The 18,139-nt window shown below is 50.7% G+C and overlaps 1 protein-coding gene across 2 annotated transcripts in view; it reads left to right on the forward strand.

The window, feature by feature from the left end:
- The window catches only part of Eya2 (EYA transcriptional coactivator and phosphatase 2), a 164,492-nt gene that overhangs the window by 80,548 nt on the left and 65,805 nt on the right, over positions 1 to 18,139 (forward strand). For both annotated transcript variants that reach the window (XM_034496514.2, XM_076930237.1), the window contains exon 5: positions 1,367 to 1,483. In XM_034496514.2, coding sequence (XP_034352405.1) covers positions 1,367 to 1,483 — 117 coding nt within the window. The remainder of the gene's footprint in view (positions 1 to 1,366; positions 1,484 to 18,139) is intronic.

Consider the following 18,139-nt stretch of genomic DNA (forward strand, 5'->3'; position numbering starts at 1 on the left):
GGTCCTCAGTGCCATCCTGGGTCATGTGGCAATGCTTAGCACAAGGGTGGGAGATGGGATGAGGGAGCTGAGGAGACCATGAATCACAGGTTATGTATAGGGATGAACAGCCCTCTTGAAGTCAGGTATAGTGGGAGCCACTGGGACGGGGGACCTCAGCACCTCAGAGGGGGGATGTGTTATGTCACTCAAATGATATCGGAAATCCGCTGTTTCGCTGTGTGTGGGCTTCAGTGTCTGCAAGTTCTCCCACTGCAGTGGCAGGCCTAGCCCTAAGCTCTTCTAAGCTGCAAGTCCCACCAACAGAGAGCCGTTCCTGCCTAGGACAGCTCCCTGAAGTCCCAGGGCTCCCTCTGACTAGGCTCCATCCTGTTCCTGACCCAGACTCCAGAGCAGAAGAGATGGAATGTTCTAGCTGACAACTGTGAGCCACATGTCCCTGCACAACCAGGGTGGAGCAACTAATCTAATGTAAAGACAGGAAGATACTCGGAGAAAGGGCAGCGGGCGGCAGAGTCCCCACTGCCATGGCACTCCCATGTACATAGATGTGTGTGAGACCTGGCTGTGGCAACACACACTGGTAATGCCCAGTGGTCAGGGGCGAGGCTGGAGCAGTACTCAGTTGGCAGAGGGCTCTCTGGCATTCATAGCATCCTAGGTTCAATCCCAGCACTGTACAAACCAGGTGTGGCACTTGGGAGGTGAAGGAAGGAGGATCAGAGGTTCTAGATAATTCTTGCTGTGTAGTGAAAGCAAAGAGAAGCCTGGGGTGCATGAGACACACATTCTCTCTCTCTCCTCTCTCTCTCTCTCTCTCTCTCCTCTCTCTCTCTCTCTCTCTCTCTCTCTCTCTCTCTCTCTCTGTCTCTCTCTCACACACACACACACACAGCACAGCATACAATACATACAGCACACACACATATATACACACAGCACACGTACACAGAGAGACAGAGACAGAGAGACAGAGAGAGAGGTATGAGACCCTGTCTCTCTCTCTCGCGCGCGCACACACACACACACACACACAGAGAGAGAGAGAGAGAGAGAGAGAGAGAGAGAGAGTGAGAGAGAGAGAAACATGAGACCCTGTCACATACACAGACAGAGACCAGGGGAGAGAGAGAGAGAAAGAGAGAGAGAGAGAGAGAGACAGAGAGAGAGAGACAGAGAGAGAGAGACAGAGAGAGAGAGACAGAGAGAGAAAGAGAGTGAGAGAGAATACACAAGCTGACTTTAGCCCTCCAGTGACTTCTGGTTTAGAAGCTGATAGAAACACTGTATTGGTTCAGTGGCTCTTCTGTGGATGGCAGGGAAGGGTTCTAATCACGTAATTTTGTTGCCTCTGCTTCCTTCCTAGGCATCAAGACAGAAGACAGTTTGAATCATTCCCCCAGCCAGAGCGGGTTCCTGAGCTACGGACCGAGCTTCAGCACCGCGCCTGCTGGACAGAGCCCTTACACCTACCCAGTGCACAGTGAGTGTGCGGCTCAGCCCTCCCTGCCACTGCCTGGGGCACCCCAGGGTAGACGTCCATCCATCCACTCACCCACTCCACAGACTTCCATAGTGCTTACTGATTGCCAAGCCCCATCTTAAGCAGTGGCCAAAATGCAAGTTCTGCCCTGGGGGGGAAATCCCATGGCCCTGTCAGAGACAGAGGATACACACGCCAGCATATAACCAGGTAGGCTGCCAAAAGCCGAGCACAATGAAGCAGCATAGTATTGACACACCGCCGACAAACAGCTGAGATGCCAGGGCAGAGTGTGACACTGGACAAAGACAAGGGTGAGGTAGCACTAGCTAGGTGCGCACCCAGTAAGATCATCTCAAGCAGACGGAATGAGCGATACAAATGACATGTGGCAAAAATATGTCATTGTTTAAGGAACAGAACAGAGATGGTGTCACGGGACAGACTGAGAGAGTCCCTGAGAAGGGATCCTCAGAGAGCGTAGGAACCTGAGTCTATGCAGCCATGTTGACTTGCGTTCTAAGTGTGATTGGTCAAGTAAGTCCATTGATAAGACCAGAATGTCCATCCAGGGAATAATAGACACACAGGAAAGCAGACTCTGGTCCAGGTTGTAGGCTCTCCTACAACCCCCACGTGAGTGGAAATGCATCTACTGGGCTTCCCAGACTCATTTCCCCCTCTCTGCCCCTCCCCAGGCTCCTGCTCTGCTTGATGCCAGGTGGCATTTGGGGCATTTGCTCTGATACACAGAGCAGGGGATCGTGGCAGTGGCTCTGGGATCCTCCCACCCTGCTGCTTTCCCTATAAGCCATCCGGGACAAAAAAAAAAAAAAAAGCACCAGGAAAAACAGGATGGGGACTGGGTGGGCTCAAGGGTGAACATGCTCTTGTTTAAAATGGCTACTGGGAAGTGTGGCCACTCTGTCGTCTGTGTTTTGTTTGTTTCAATAAGAGCTATACAAATATCTTCAGAGTCTGTGGAGAAGGTGAGTGGGGAGTGGTTGGTCACAGGCAGGAAGATGATCCCACCAGGAGCCTTGTCTCAGCACCCAGTGGTTGCCAAGTCAGGGTACCACACAGTCATTACCACTCTCTGAAGACTTGAGGCACTCACTTCACAGAAGAAGAAACTGAAGGGTCAAGGGAACGACCAGTTTGGCCAGTGTCAGGACAGAACTTTAGATCTACCTCAAGTTCAGTGGGAACTAGCATGTCTCCTTGGGGTGGTATCCCATCCCTCAGCCTCTACCCCAAACCCTTGACCTTAACTACATCTCCTTCCTCCTCTGCTTCTGATATCATCCCTGACATCCTTCCAGTGACCTTTCTAAGTACCCCTGTAGGGTGACAGTTGCTGGATCCATTCCTGAAAGCCAGTGAGAAAGGGGACCATTCTTGGCAGTAAAGGCTCTCTGAGTCTGTGAACTTGAGCTTGCACTGGGGCCAATCCTTAGCTTCTCAGATAGAAGCCACACTTGCTGACCTGGGCTTCGGTCACTGACGGGGCTGACCAGGGGATACTGTCCATCCTTACCCCAGCTGTGAATCATGCGACCTACCTGGAGGTTCTTCCCACCGTGGTTCACTCGAATGCTAGCAGAGGGTGAGGAGGCAGCAGTGACCAAGAGAACCCTCATGGGAGAGCTGGACAGTAATTCACACAGGAGAACAGTTACAGATCATGGCCAAGACTGTGGAGATACTTAGGGTGTCATGATAGGTGTGGGGGGGGGGGGAGGGTCTGTGTGTGTGCATGGACATATCTGCCCTATGACAAAGACATTGTCACATACATACATACACACACACACACACACACACACACACACACACACACACACACGGCAGAGAACCCAGGGCACTGTATGAGAATTGGTAACTTGAGCAAGGTCATGTGACCTGATCAATGCTATGTGGCCCGACATTCTCTAGCCTAAGTACATAGCCCACAAGATCCTGTCCCATTTAGAAAGTGACTCTTGGCAGAAGAAAAAAGACTCGGGCTTGTACCCCACCCCACCTCAATCCCCACGAGCCTTTCATAACAAACACCTTTCCTGCTTATGCCTGGGAATGGTGTGTGCTATTTTCTTGTGGTCTTCATGGCTGCCATGTGTGGCTGGGCTGGACTTCCTGCTAGCTTTCTCTGAGCCGGACCCTGATGGCTGGTGGGAGGGCCAGGCTTCTTCATTTTCAAACACAAACACACAGGGCCCACACCTGGGCCCGTGTGCCTGCCCTGAGTTGTTCCAGAGAAGAGATAAACTCTCAAATGACTTGTGAACTTCAAATAGTTATGGAACTTAATTCTGTGGAGAGAGAAAGGTGTAAGGGAAAAGCTGGAATGGCCGAGCAGGGCTGGAGAATGTCAGTGAGCTAACATCTCAGCATCAAACTGTCATGCGAAGCAGGGGCTCCTTACTAAAATCCGTAGTTTCGTAAAAGCACACAGGGCAGAAATAGGGCCATTGTCCCACTCTACAGACTGATAAGCAGACATTGCAGCAGAGTGTCAAGCATTGAGGAAGCCAATGTCTCCCCTTCACCTTCCTCCTGTCCCATATCCAGCAACTGTACTTTCCCTGACAGCGGCCACTCAAACTGGGTTGTAACCAAATGTAGTCTTTGTTCCTTTTTTTAAAGATTTATTTACTTCATTTATATGAGTACACTGTTGGTGTCTTCAGACACACCAGAAGAGGGCATCGGATCTCATTACAGATGGTTGAGGGCCACCATGTGGTTGCTGGGAATTGAACTCAGGACCTCTGGAAGAGCAGCCAGTGAGTGCTCTTAACCGCTGAGCCATCTCTGCAGCCCCTGGTCTTTGTTCTTAGCAGGTTTATATGTTTTAATTCATTTATTGCTTGCTGAACTGTAATTCACTCACCATAAGCTTTATCCTCTGACAGTGTTTAGTCCAGTGCATTTATGTAACTGTGCAACCTCCACAAATGTTTACAGCACCCCAAAAACACACCCCATACCTCTGAGGGCTGTGGCTCAGCGTTAGAGCACTTGACCATCACACATGAGGTCCTAGGCTCAATTCCTGGTATAGGAGACAAAAAAGAAAGACATCCCTCCCTCCAGTAGATTCTTTTAGTAATCACAGGAATAAATACAGGATCCAGTAGTCTCTCCTTCACATTAATTTGGGGAGGTTAAATATTCAAATATCTATAGACATCTTCCCCCATCCTGGCCCTACACCCACTCAGCATCCAAACCTCAGACCTCTCTAGAGTGCCTGCGAACCCACACAGAACCTCTTATGCAGACATAAACACTATAAGCAATCTGTTACCATGACAGCGGCCAGGTGATGGAGTCACCCTTGCACTTGAGTCTCTCTGCACTGCAGACTTGCTGTATGCTCATGGGCACAGCTCCCTTCTCGACTCTGCCCCAAGTTCACCGTGTTTCCTCAGTCTATGGGTTCATAGCTTTCATCTAGTACTTTTTCGAAGAATTCTCTGTGCTGGGAAGACAGCTTGGTTGACACAGTGATTGCCTCACATGCTTGAGGGCATGAGTTCGATCCCCGCCCCAAGAACTCACATTAAAATTCAGCACTGAGGAGGCAGAGCCAAGTGGATCTCTGGGGTTCCCTGGCCAGCCAGCCTAGCCTACCCAAGTGAGTTCCAGTTCTCTCTTGGGAGAGACCTTGACTCAAAAGAGATAGATGTTGTGACTGAGGAGTGATTGCCTAAGATGTCAGACACCCTGGGCTCCATCCTTAGCTTGACATAACCTGGACATGGGGGCTCACACCGGTAATCCTGGCACTTGGGAGATGGAGGCAGGAGGATCAGAAGTTCAAGGTCAGCTTGAGCTGTATAGCAAGTTTGAGACCAGCATGTTTGCTCCACTGAGGCCAGCCTTCCAGAACATTCTACCCAATGCCTGTCAATAGTAGCTCTCTCTCTCTCTCTCTCTCTCTCTCTCTCTCTCTCTCTCTCTCTCTCTCTCTCTCTCTGTCTCTCTCTGGTGGGGGAATCAGGAGTCCCACTCAAGGGAAGCTCTGGAAGCTGTTTCTACCTCTTCACCTAGGTAGTTTCCTCACACCCATGGGTCTCCCCTAAAAGTAGCCTCTGGGGCGAGCATATCTGAGGAGTCTCCCGAGCTCTCAGCCCAGCCCTCACCTGCTGGCCCTCCACCCTTTACATCTGAGCCGCAATGCTTCCTGCAGGCACGGCTCCAGCCTGGTGCCCATCGTGCACCACTTGTTTCGGGTCTAACTGGGATCACTGCCCTGATTGCCTGATGCCCAACACCTGGGAAATGGCGTTTTCAAATTCTGCCAGCCAGAAGGACACATGCTCCCTGCTCATCAGTCATGCATACTGGGAAGGGTCATTTGTCATTTTTCTCATCATGAATGCTGCCAGCTTTGCAGGCATGGATGCTGTTATGTGCACTCTGGGCCCTTCCTCTCCCTTGTCTGGCCTTACTCAATGTTGTGAGGAGTCTTATTCTCACCAACCTTTGAGCCTCTTCTTGACCTTGTTGCCACGATGCACACACAGCTGTCCTATCGATCAAAATGATTGTGTGTGTGTGTGTGTGTGTGTGTGTGTGTGTACTTGTTGTGTATGTGCACATGTCAGAAGGCCCAGGGGATTATACACATGTGGGCCTGTGTAGATACCAGAGGTCAGCCTTGAGTGTCTTCATCTCTTGTTCCCTGCCTTGCTTTTTGGGACAGTCTTTCAGTGAATGTGGAACTTGCCAGTTTGGACAGTCTAGCTGGCCACTGGGCCCCACAGGTGTCCACTTCCAGTGCTACCATTACAGGCAAACTCTCAGCCTTTTTGGTTGGTGCTGGGATCCAACTCAGGCTTTCACACTTGCAAGAAAGTGGCTCCCTGACTGGGCCATGTCCCCAGCCCAGTAGCCATGTCTGAGGACAGGCTGCCCTATTGATGGCTGGGTTTAATGGTGTTTTAAGAAGCTCTTGAGAAGTTAGACAGGGGTGCACCAGGGTGGCCTTCCTGTCCCATCTTGTAATTTGAGTCCATGTTTTCTGAAGAACCACAAGACCCTGGAGCAGAAATGAAAGCCAATCACAAGCCAACTGGTAGCCAGGGTGCAGTGTGGACAGGTGTAGTGCAGGCAGTTGCAGTATGGACAGGTGCAATGTGGGCAGGTGCAGTGAGGACAGGTGCAGTGGGGACAGGTGCAGTATGGACAGGTACAATGTGGACAGGTGCAATGTGAACAGGTGCAGTGGGGACAAGTGCAGTGTAGGCAGACGCAGTGAGGACAGTGCAGTGAAGGCAGGTGTAGTGGCAACAGGTGCAGTGAGAACAGGTGCAGAATGGACAGGTGCAGTGTGGGCAGGTGCAGTGCCAGCAGGTGTAGTGCAGGCAGGTGCAGTGCAGGCAGATGGGAAAGCCTGTTCTGGGGAACCTTGAAGACAGGTGGTCATAAGCCAAGGCTGGGTCCCATTTTCCCCCTTCCCTTCCTAGCCAAGTGGACAAGGTTCTGTCTCACCTTGGTAGTGGCAATAGTAGGCTTCCCTGGCCCAGCTAGTTCTGAGCAGGTGAAGTCAGCCTGATCTACCCAGGAGCCAGGCTTGGCAGCCGAGCCCTGCTGGCCCGAAGTCAGGTTTCCAGGTGTGAATCAGCAGCTCTGCACACCACAAAGCTCTGAGGTTCCAACACGTGTCTCTCTGGCCCCAGCCCCACCTTCCCCTGGTGGTCACCTTCACAGGTTGCCCAGCTCTCTGTCCTGTACCTGGCTAGTGTCTTCCATTTTTAGGATACATGGAGGTCAAGGGACTGGGTTCTCTCTGTTTATACACAGAATTTGATTGGTGGCAACCCTCCAAAGCCACCAGGTGAAGGAGGGGGCAGACAGAGGCGGGATGAAAGGTTTGCCTGGGGAACAGTTAACAACTCACAGTACAGTACTGCTCCACTACAGTGGTCACTAGCAACGGGACTGCCAGGCACTTGAGATGTGGCCAGGATGGTGGAAGAGGTGGTTTTTCAACCCTGTTTAATCTTGATGAATTACAGTGTCAGCATTGCTACTTAGGCAAGCCAACTCTGACAGAGGTGGGGTTTTGTCTGTGGCACAGAGAACTGAACCCAAGGCCTTGTGGATCTAAGCACAGGCTCGGCCGCTGAGTTCTACCTGAAACCCTTTATTAAAAATAAATTTTTATTTAGAGACAAGATCTCATTTAAGGGCCTTAAATTCATGATTCTCCTGCCTCAGCCTCCCAAACAACTAGAATTATAATCCTGTAGCACCAAACACAGCTGCTGCTGCCTCTTCCTCTTCCTCCTCCTCCTCTTCCTCCTCCTCTTCCTCCTCCCCTTCCTTCTCCTCTACCACCTTCTTCTCTTCTTTATCTTTTGTGTTCATGTCTTTGTGTGTGTCACATCATAGCATGCATGTGGAAGTCCCTGAACAACCTCTAGTTTCAGCCCTATCCCTCACCTTACTGAAGACATAATGTGTTGTTGTTAACCACTGTGTATAATGGACCTAGCCCGTGAGAGTAAGCTCTCGTCTATGCCTCCCATAGAATCTCTGGGGGTTCCAGGATCTGAACCCAGGTCCTTGTGCAGCAGGCACTTTCCCTACCGTACCATCCTCCAAGCACAAGCACACCCAACTTTTAAGAGAAGTAGAAAAGCCAGCTCTTGGCCAGCTAATGCCAGAGGATGTGATCAGGTCATTGTACATGCTATGGACTGAGCTGTGTCCTCCCATCCTTGTGTGTGTGGAAGGGCTTGCCCTAAAGGGAGATATCTGGAGACAGGCCTTGTGGAAAGGGCACACCTACAGTAAGATGAGACCCTCAAGCTGCAGTTGTGGAGATGGGACCAGTGTCCATTCAAGAAGAGGTGCCATGCTCTCTCACCTACCACAATGCCCTCCGTGGAATAGCTGGGTGAGGGTGTGTGGAGATGGTGTTTGTCTGTAGTCAGCAGAGCATCCTCACCAGGCCCCTGGACCCCTGATCTCGGCCTTCCCAAAGCCAGGCCTACAGTGAGAAGCCACTCCATCTGTGGTTTCACATTGTGGCAGACTGACTCACCAAGACAGTAGGTTTCCTAGCCAGGGCATAGCAAGCAGATGACCAGAGTGCCAGGGACAGTTTCTGTTACTCTGGGGAGGGGGGGGGGGTCAGAAACCATATTCCTCTTCTGACATTTTTCAGAGAGGTTCTTAAGGTAAAATGGTCGGTCTGAGGCTTATGGTGCCACTGCGGGTCTGCTGGTTATGCAGAAAGCCAGTAGAGACAGAGGCCCATGGCATCATGTCATCGCTGTCCCTGTGGGTGTTGATGGAATCACTCCCAATGCTGGATACAGAGATCAGAAAAGCCCAGGTCACATGTGTCAGTAGAGAACCAATTGTTACCCTGGACTAGACATGAGTGACTCTTATCCCTGTCCCACCCAATACCCCCTTCTTGTAACAAACATTTTGGTAAGTCCCTCCCTCCAGCTAGCCCCTATGTCCTATAGGTTCTGCAGCATTGCCAATTAAAGTCCCTTCCAAGTGCTCCTGCAGGGTCCCATACCACCCCTGCATCATTCCCTTCTACAGAGGCAGCTGCAGGCGTGAAGAGAGATGGGTGTGGTACGGGGAAACCCATCTGTCATTCATTCAGCCAACATCCCCGAGTGTAGTGGCAGCAGATAGGGTATATACTGTGCAGCTCTAAGCCTGTAGCCAAGGCTGTATGGATTTCATATCCCAGGAAGGATCCAGTGACCTTCTGTTCATCCAGTCACTCAGGGCCACAGGCTGGGTGACTTAAACTACAGAACCTTGCTGCTAGCTCATGGTCAGAAGCCTGGAAGGGTTATATATCTGACGGCTGCTAAGGCGCTTCCAGGTTAAGTCAGCCACCTCTGTGCAGGCGGTTCCATGGTCTTTCCTCTGTACAGGCCCGGGAAAAGATCTCATTCCTATAAGGACATAGGTTATGGCCTATGACACTTGTGTCTTTCCCTAGAGTCCTCCTCACCAAATACCTGAGAGAAGTGAGCCTCAATATACAAACCAGGGATAAAGGGTTCAGAGCACAACAGTAGGGTGCCAGCAAGTGACAGGAGCCTTTCCAGCTGTGAGGCATGTGTGCTCCATGGAGCACAACCCTGGGAGGAAGAGGGTTGTCCGAACCGTGACAATAGTTCTGGGTACAGCACATCAGAGGGAGTCCAGAGGCTGAGAGAGCAGGGAACAGGGTCTGGGAGGACGGGAGGGTTGAGGCCAGGCTTAGCAGAGCCTAGTTTGAGGTTTGACCCCTGGATCTCAAAAAGTCATCAGAGTCTAAGACAGAGGTGACTTGGTTTGTATTTCAGAGACCAGGTGACCAGTGTGTGATGAAGGGACAGTGGGAAGTCAGTTTATTTGCATTTGGCAGTGTGTGTGTGTGTGTGTGTGTGTAGTGTGTGTGTGTGTTGTGTATTGTGGTATGTATGTTTTGTGTGTGTGATGTGTGTGTTATGTGTGTGTGGTGTATTGTAGTATGTATGTTGTGTGTGTGTGGTGTTATGTGGTGTGTGGGGGTGGGGGTGTTATGTGTATGGTATGTGTGGTGTGTGTGTCTGTGTGTGTGCAGTGTGTGTGTCTGTGTTTGTGTGTATCTGTGTATGTGTCTGTGTTTCTGTGTATCCATGTGTGTATGTCTGTGTATGTATGTGTGGCCTATATGTAGTACATGTGTGTGGTGTATGTGTGGGGTGTGTGTGTGTGTGTGTGTGATGCAGTGCCAAAAGAGGCCAGAAAAGGCGATTGGATTCCCTGGAGTTAGAAGTGGTTGTGAACCACCTGATATGGAAACTGACAGCCCAACTCCAGTCTTCTGCCAGAGTAGCTTGTACTGTAAGTGCCGAGCCATCTCTCCAGCCTACCTGTTAGCACTTTTATTTCAGACATTTCAAAGAAATAAGAGCTGAACCTGAACTCAGTTCTGTACCTAGAGTCTGTTCAAAGGTGACAGAAAAGTCCCTTTCCAGCCCACAGTAGTGGAGGGATGGGAAGGACCCTGCTCAGGGAGTGGAGGGATGGGAGGGACCCATGGAAGCCACAGGTTCTGCTGTGGTGAGTCCTTCCAGAACAAGCGAGGAGCTCAGGATCTGGCAGACAACCCCCTGCTGAGGGAGCCAATGGGATCCCTAAGCACAGCAGCCAGGAATGGGAGACATAGCCTGTGTCAGCCTAGGAAACTGCTGTTGACAGACAGACGACAGACAGACAGACAGACAGACAGACAGACAGACAACAGGCTATAAACTGCCTTCTCCACTCAGAAATTGCTCATGGTCAGGACTGAAGCCAGGATGTGGGGTACACAATGAACCCTTGGAACAAATCGATTTTATTTACTGCTAAGAGCTCAGGCCATGAAGGGGAACTAGAGCCAGCTGCCTCTAGACAGAGCTTCTCACCCTACACTGAGAAACCACAGGGAGTTCCCCCGTCTCCGAGCACCATGTCCCGTGTGATAACCTCATGTGCCCATGAAGACAACCTGATTCTGCCCACCCAGATCCAACTGGCTTTTCATACTGCTTGGAGTTGCTCAGATACTTATTTTAAATTGTATGTTATCAGTGTGAGCCTTTCTAGAACTTTCTCTGTGTGGTTATGTGGAGTTATGTGTCTGCTGCTACCATGAACTACAGCTGCTGGGTCTGGCTGCTCAGAAAGGTGACACAGACACAGCCAGAGTCACTGCTGCATATCTGAGCCCACACCCGCTGCTCTCCTGGCCTTGTGACACACCCCTGTGACCAAGACAGGCACAGGGATGAAAAAGCCCACAGGGGAGCCCAACCTTGGCGCCAGCAGAGGGGCCTGTCCTCCAGTCCCAGATGCTAGGAATTTACTTCTCCGAGGCTGCAGCTGCTCAGTTTCCGTGTCAGGTGACCAGCCAGGGTTGCTAAGTTACAGAGCTACAGAGCTGTGTGTAGGGAAAGATGGGAAGGGGTCTAGGCAGGGTCTGAAAGAGGCAGTGAGATCCAGATAGAACAGACCAAGAGAACATACATTCTTGCTGGAAAGTACTAGAATGTCATGTGCAAAATGGGGACACTGGACTGTGTGTGTGTGTGTGTGTGTGTGTGTGTGTGTGTGTGTGTGTGTGTACATTTGCATGCATTTGTAATCTTCCCTTTAAGGACAGTAGTCAGTACCACATTGAACTGCTACAAACAGGAAAGCAATCTGACATGGTACCTGGGGTCACTCAGTGAGCACCAGCTGGGAGCCTGAGGGGCTCTGGAGCTTCAGATTCTTTGTATGAGTTCCCTGTGGTGGTGACTGAGGACTTGGGTGCTGGGGGTACTTATGGTCCTCTGGGATAAGGAGAAGGTGCAGAGGCCTCCTAAAGATAGCAGGGCCCAGGGCTGCACTTCTAGAAGGATGGCTGCTGTCTCCCAGAACAGGTATCAGCAAATCCTTTCTGTAAAGGCCCCACTAGGAAACATCTCAGGCTTTGAAAGTCTCTGAGGTACCTCACCTCTGCCTGAACCACACAGAAACAGGCCTGGCTGTATGCCAATAATAATAATAATAATAATAATAATAATAATAATAATAATAATAATAATAAATTATACAAACAGGTGCCAAACCTGAGTGTGCCAGCTCTCAATACCTACACTATGTTAACTAGGTCTGGAGAGCAGCTGTGGTTGTCACCAATGCCATCCCCACCACTGAGTCATACTGAACAAGCCAGGAGTAGGAGCACCCTCCTGGCTTCTCATGTGTCAGTGTGTCAGTGAGGTTGGAGTGGAGAATTCAAGGGCCAGAATGAGGCCCTCAAGAAGGCCCTTGCTTTTCATTCTGACAGTGTTCAAACTAGGGACATTCCATTAGTAGATGTCAACTAGGTCTGCAAATGAACAGAGGCCCCTGCCAGCCCCCCAGTGAGCATAGAGCAGGAAAAATAAATCTGTGTGTGTTATGTATGAGCCACAGGGACTCGGGGAATGCTTGTTACCACAGCTCATCATTCTGTCCTAACCGATTCCTGGGGATGTTTGTTACTGCAGCTAACCATCCCTTGTCCTAACCGATTCCTGGGGATGTTTGTTACGGCAACTAACCATCCCCTGTCCTAACCGATTCCTGGGGATGTTTGTTACCGCAGCTATCACTGCCTGAGTGATCCATTTGCATCGAAGGTAAAAGTGACAACTAGACATCACTAGATCCCACGTTGAGGAAGCCGGTCTCTGTGTAGTCTCTCCTGATCTTTCTGACTCAGTTGGAAAGTGAGACTGGAAATCCCTTCTGGGAACTAGTATGCCTTCAGTATCTTTTAAATCCCTACAAATATTTGTTTTTAACAGAACAGCAACAACACCGGGTATGGGGAATTCAGCAGGGAACGTCTCTAGCTAGGACTGAAAACGTTTGTTTTCTGTGTGTTTCTTCTTTTTCTCTGTTTATTATTGAGGACAAATGGTGTGGATTCCACAGTGGGCAGGTGAAATTTTCTCCGTCTGTGGGTAAACACGGTGATTGATGACCTTATACTTTAGAATGACATGCTTTATGGACATCGGCCCAAGAAAATGTGAAGATTAAATGATATAGATTTGAGAATACGGTGGCATTGTGAGGACCCTAGGGACATGTAAAGTTGGAACTCAGAAATCTAGTTCAGTCTCTTCCTTTCACAGACATGGAGGTGGAGGCTGGGAAAGGGCCATCCTCACCAGCGGTGACTCAACTCCCCTGGGACCAGGTTTTACCATTCAGAGCCAGGGTCATCCTTGTACCCATGACACTGTCCCCACAGGAACCGAATGAAACAGTGAAGGATGGTGGCCATCAACAGGCCACTGTGTTTACAGTAGGGAAGGGTTGTGTCTGTGGATAAAATGATGTGAGTTCACCGCCTCTGTTCTCCTGGCAGCCAAGCGTCTACAGTAAAGGTGGCTTTATCTGTGCCTGTCTGCCCCTGCCCTGATAGCTCTGGGGGCTTCCAGTGTCCTTGATTCATGCCAGCCCATCTCTGACTCTGTTACCCGCAGCACCCTTCCTGGGGGTCAGCACCCAAGTTTTCTTGTTCCCATGCCATCTCTTAACTTCACAGCATCCATGAAGGCCACTTTCAAATGAGATCACATTAATGGTAACCAAGTTTAAGATCTGAATCTGTCTTCGCAGGGGACACAAGTCAACCCCCCGACATCCTCTTCTGGTGTTTTCTTGCCGAGCAGCGACAGGTTGAGTCCTGGGCTGTACCCCTGAGACGCCCAGTCTTTGCAGAAATTGAAACCACCCAGGCGAGAGGGGCCACGGAGGCTGCTGGGGCCAGGCAGCAGCTGGCCAGCATTCGTCTCGGTCTCAGGCGGTGGTAGCCCTGCTGTCCAGACCTGGCAAGTTCAGGCTGAGAGGCCATCGCTGCCAGCGAAGGTCAGGACACCCTCCTTACAGGATAAATAGACTGGGTCCCAGCCAACCCCTCCTGAGGCCACACAATATCTCTTTCAAAGATCTCAAAACATCCAAGCAGACCAGAGCGAATTGACTTTATTGTTTTAAAACCAGCCCCTTCTAGCCGTCACCGCTTCTCCCCCAGGGGAAAAAGTCATAATAAACGTCCCCACAGTATGCACCTCTGTCCTCCTCTCTAATGTCAGCCCTGAGGCCACTGCAATCCGTGCTATGCCCTGGTGCTCGGCATTTATTTAACATTTAGCTGCGACCATTTTGATGACCATTTTGATCACCCCGCCACCCATCGGTGGCCAGTTTAGCGGCAGGTACTGAGTGAACGCAGCCACGGACTGGAGACTTCTTGGGGACCAGACTGAGCCCATGGCCTGAGCTCATCCCTTCTATCTGGGTTGCTTCTTCAGTGTTTATAAGATGTTCCCAGCCGGGCGGTGGTGGCGCAGGCCTTTAATCCCAGCACTTGAGAGGCAGAGGCAGAGGCAGCTGGATTTCTGAGTTCGAGGCCAGCCTGGTCTACAGAGTGAGTTCCAGGACAGCCAGGGCTACACAAAGAAACCCTGTCTCGAAAAAAAACAAAACAAAACAAACAAACAAACAAAAAAAAACCAACAACAACAACAACAAAAAGATGTTTCCATTTGACAAACAAGAAAACTAAAACTCTGGGGAAGGCTGGGCTGATCCTGATCAGGACAGGTCATGGGCCACTGGGTTAGGCGCAGGCTGAGTTCGAGGCTTCCTTCCTTCCTTCCTTCCTTCCTTCCTTCCTTCCTTCCTTCCTTCCTTCCTTCCTCTGTCTGTCTATCCTGCCTCAGATGAGAATTGGCATGACACAGTCTTGGTACCTTCTGTGGATACTGTTACCACCTTCCAGCTCTGAAATGGGTCTAACCTGGGATCCATGTGGCAGGGGCCTGTGCCAAAGCAGAAGTTGGTAATCATTCCCAAATGTCTTCCCAAGACCCCTGAGGTCCGGTGAACTGAGTTCTTTCTAGAGGGATCTAGATCTTAATGCGCAGGCTGGCTGTGGGCAGAGCATCATGGGCAGGCCTCTGGAGTTGCTAATGGACTCTGAGTCTAGGCTTGGGTCCCCTGTGTGCATACGAGGTCAGCAGAGCAAGCCTGGCTTGCTTGGACCTACTGTGTTCTCCTATCTATCGGCCATGTCTCTAGCCTTTCTGTCTTCTTCTGCTCCTTTTAAGGCCCTTGTGATCCCATAAAGCTCACCTAGACAATCCAGGAGCACCGCCCTAATTGAAGGTCAGCTGACAACTGACTTTCAACGTCACCTTCAACCTTAGCTCCCCTTGCCACATAGCCTGTGCAGTCACAGGCTCCAGCAACAAGGACTGGTTATGTGCACGCGTGCATGCCTGCGTGTGTGTGTGTGTGTGTGTGTGTGTGTGTGTGTGTGTGTGTGTTGGGGGGAGGAGTGTTACCCTCTAATGACCATAGTTGTCATCCAACAAGTATTGACCATAGCAGCCACTGCAGCTCTGACAAAACAGGTCGTCAGCAGTGCCCAGGCCTCTGGTGCGCTCATCTAACAGGCAGAGGCCCACAGTGATCTTCTTTTGACTTTAGTATATGTACATGTTCATATGTGTGGGGTGAGCACGGGTGGGCATGCACGTGAGGAGGGCAGAGGTCAATAGCAGGTGTCTTCTCCAGTCACTGTCCACTTTATTTTTTGAATCAGGGTCCCTCCCTGAGCCTGAGCTAACTGACTTGGCCAGGCTGGCTGGCCAATGGGTTCCACAGAACCTGTAGGCCTCGGATATTACAGGCATGTGACACCATGCTTGGCTTTTACATGTTCTGGGGATCCAAACTCAGGTCCTCATGCACGAGCCTCTCTCACTGAGCCATCTCCCCAGTGTGGTTGCTGTTGTTTAATACAAATTCCTAGTGTTTCAGATGACAATAGAGTCACAGAGAAGAGCAGAGTTTGGGGACTGCTGGGACCAGCAAAGGCCTGGCTGGAACAGCAATCTGAGCAAAGGGTAAAGGACAGCAGGTGGGTCCTATGGGAAGGTGCAGGGAAGGGCGTTCCAAACAGGGAACAGCCCCTGCAAAGGTGGCGTGCACTTGGGGTCTGAGAAATGGCAGAGTCACCAACGCCAGGACTGAGGAAGTGAGAGAGAGAAGCAGTGAGGCTGGAGGATGGACCAGGAGACACTTCCTGTCTGTGCCTCCAGGAAGGCAGACAAGGCTAGAGGACAGTCAAGACGGGCTCTCTGGCACTTTCTCAGGCCACTGCAGCAAGTGTTCTAACCTAAGAGGCTTAAGACAACCCTGGATCATTTCTGTGTGGTTCTGGAGTCCAGACGTATGGAGTGAATTATAAGGGGGTCTCAACAGGAAAGCCTCAACCACAAGGCTGCTCCCTGCCCCTCCCCCAGCCTATACTGTTGCCCTGTGGGATTCCCCTCAGGATGCCTTTCTCTGTCTCTCCTAGGAAGGATTCCTAAGTTTAAGGGCTCATATCTACCCAGCAGCTTCTCCCCCATCCCAGTCACAGCTGCTAAGACCCTTTCCACGCAGGGGCACATTCTACAGGGCTTAGGTTTAGGAGGAAGCAGTTCAGGGCTTCATAGGTCCCAGCAGGACTTCAGTGTGATGAGTCCTCTGGGAGATAGGACTGGACTGCGTAGAACAGTTGGAGGTTGGGGGGGAGGGGGCTGCAGTAGCCAGGAATGAGAACCACCCAAGCTCCAGAGAGCAAAGGAGAGTTCAGAAGCAACCCAGCCCTGACCCAGACTTGATGGCTTGTGTGTCCTGTAGCCTAAGGCAGGAGGGTCATCAGAGGTAAACAGGGTCTCTGTGTTCCCAGCTACATGGGTCACAACCTATAGGTGGATAAATGGGTTTTTCTGCCCATAGTAGTGCTCCTGGAACAGAGTCAGAAAGGACAAAGTGACCTGAAGGGGTGTGTGTGTGTGTGTGTGTGTACGTGTGTGTGTGTGCATGTGTGTGTGCATGTGTGTGTGCATGTGTGTGCATGTGTGTATGCATGTGTGCGCACACATGTGCATATGTGTGTGCATGTGAGTGTGCATATGAGTGTGCATGTGAGTGTGCATGTGTGTGTGCATGTGTGTATGTGTGCATGTGTGCATGTGTGTATGCATGTGCATGTGTGTGTGTGCATGTGTGTAAAACTGTGTAAAACAGCATAGAGTTGGCAGTCCCTATGGTTGGGAGACACAGGGTCCCACGGTGTGAGCTGAGCCCACGTCTCAGTGAGTGGACTCTGAGCACCCTCTTCTCGCTATCCATTGAGCTTCTCTGCCCCTTCCTGACGTTTTGCTAAGTTTGGGGCTCCTCTCCGCCCCTGCAGGGGAGCCTCAGGCAACATGGTCTCCTACCAGCCTCTTAAAAATGAGTATAGAGACTTCAAGAAACAGGACATCAGAAAGCTGGAGGTCTGGGGCTGCATTTCCCTCATAAAATGTGCATGAGGTCCTGGGTCCAGCGCCTAGCTATGGAGGAAGGGCGAGGGGGGAGGAGCCCACATTGTTTTCATTATTATTGTTGTTCTTATTTTACCTTTTAGTCTTCTCTTATACATTGCATCCTGACTGTAGTTTCCCCTCTGCTCTGCTTCTCCCAGTTCCTCCCCTTACCAAGTTTATTATTTTTTAAAAACCACTTTACCATTTGTTTTATGTGTGTGGATTTTTGTCTGCATGTATGGTCTGTGCACTACAAGTGTGCCTAGTCCCCTTGCAGGTCAGAAAAGGGCACTTGGTGGCCTGGAGCTGGAGGTAAGGATGGTTGCAACCCACCATGTCGGATCTGGAAAACAAACCCAGGTCCTCTGGAAGAGCAGCCAGTGCTCTTAACCACTGAGCCGTCCCTCCAGTCTTCCATGCAGCCCAAGTTTAAAAACCCCATCCCAGAAAAGAGTGATCCCTTTCTGCTCTAAACCAGACACAAGCTAGTTGCTGCCTGTCTGTCCCCTAGCTGCCACCTGTCCATCCCGTGTCTCTGGCTTATAAGATACCAGCGTCCAGATGGCTGAGAGAATCTTTGTTTAGAACGATACTTCCTAGCAAGAAAAATGATAGGTAATCCTAGCATCTCGGGTCCACAAATAAGGTTTAATTGGTACCAGGCCACCTGCTGTCACGTCTGTACTATCTTCTGTGCCCAAAAGGTGTGGGGACCAATGTCTGTCCTCAGTCATAGGCCTGATGGTGGCCTCCA

The sequence above is a fragment of the Arvicanthis niloticus genome, chromosome 2, assembly GCF_011762505.2.
Source record: "Arvicanthis niloticus isolate mArvNil1 chromosome 2, mArvNil1.pat.X, whole genome shotgun sequence".
NCBI lineage: Eukaryota > Metazoa > Chordata > Mammalia > Rodentia > Muridae > Arvicanthis > Arvicanthis niloticus.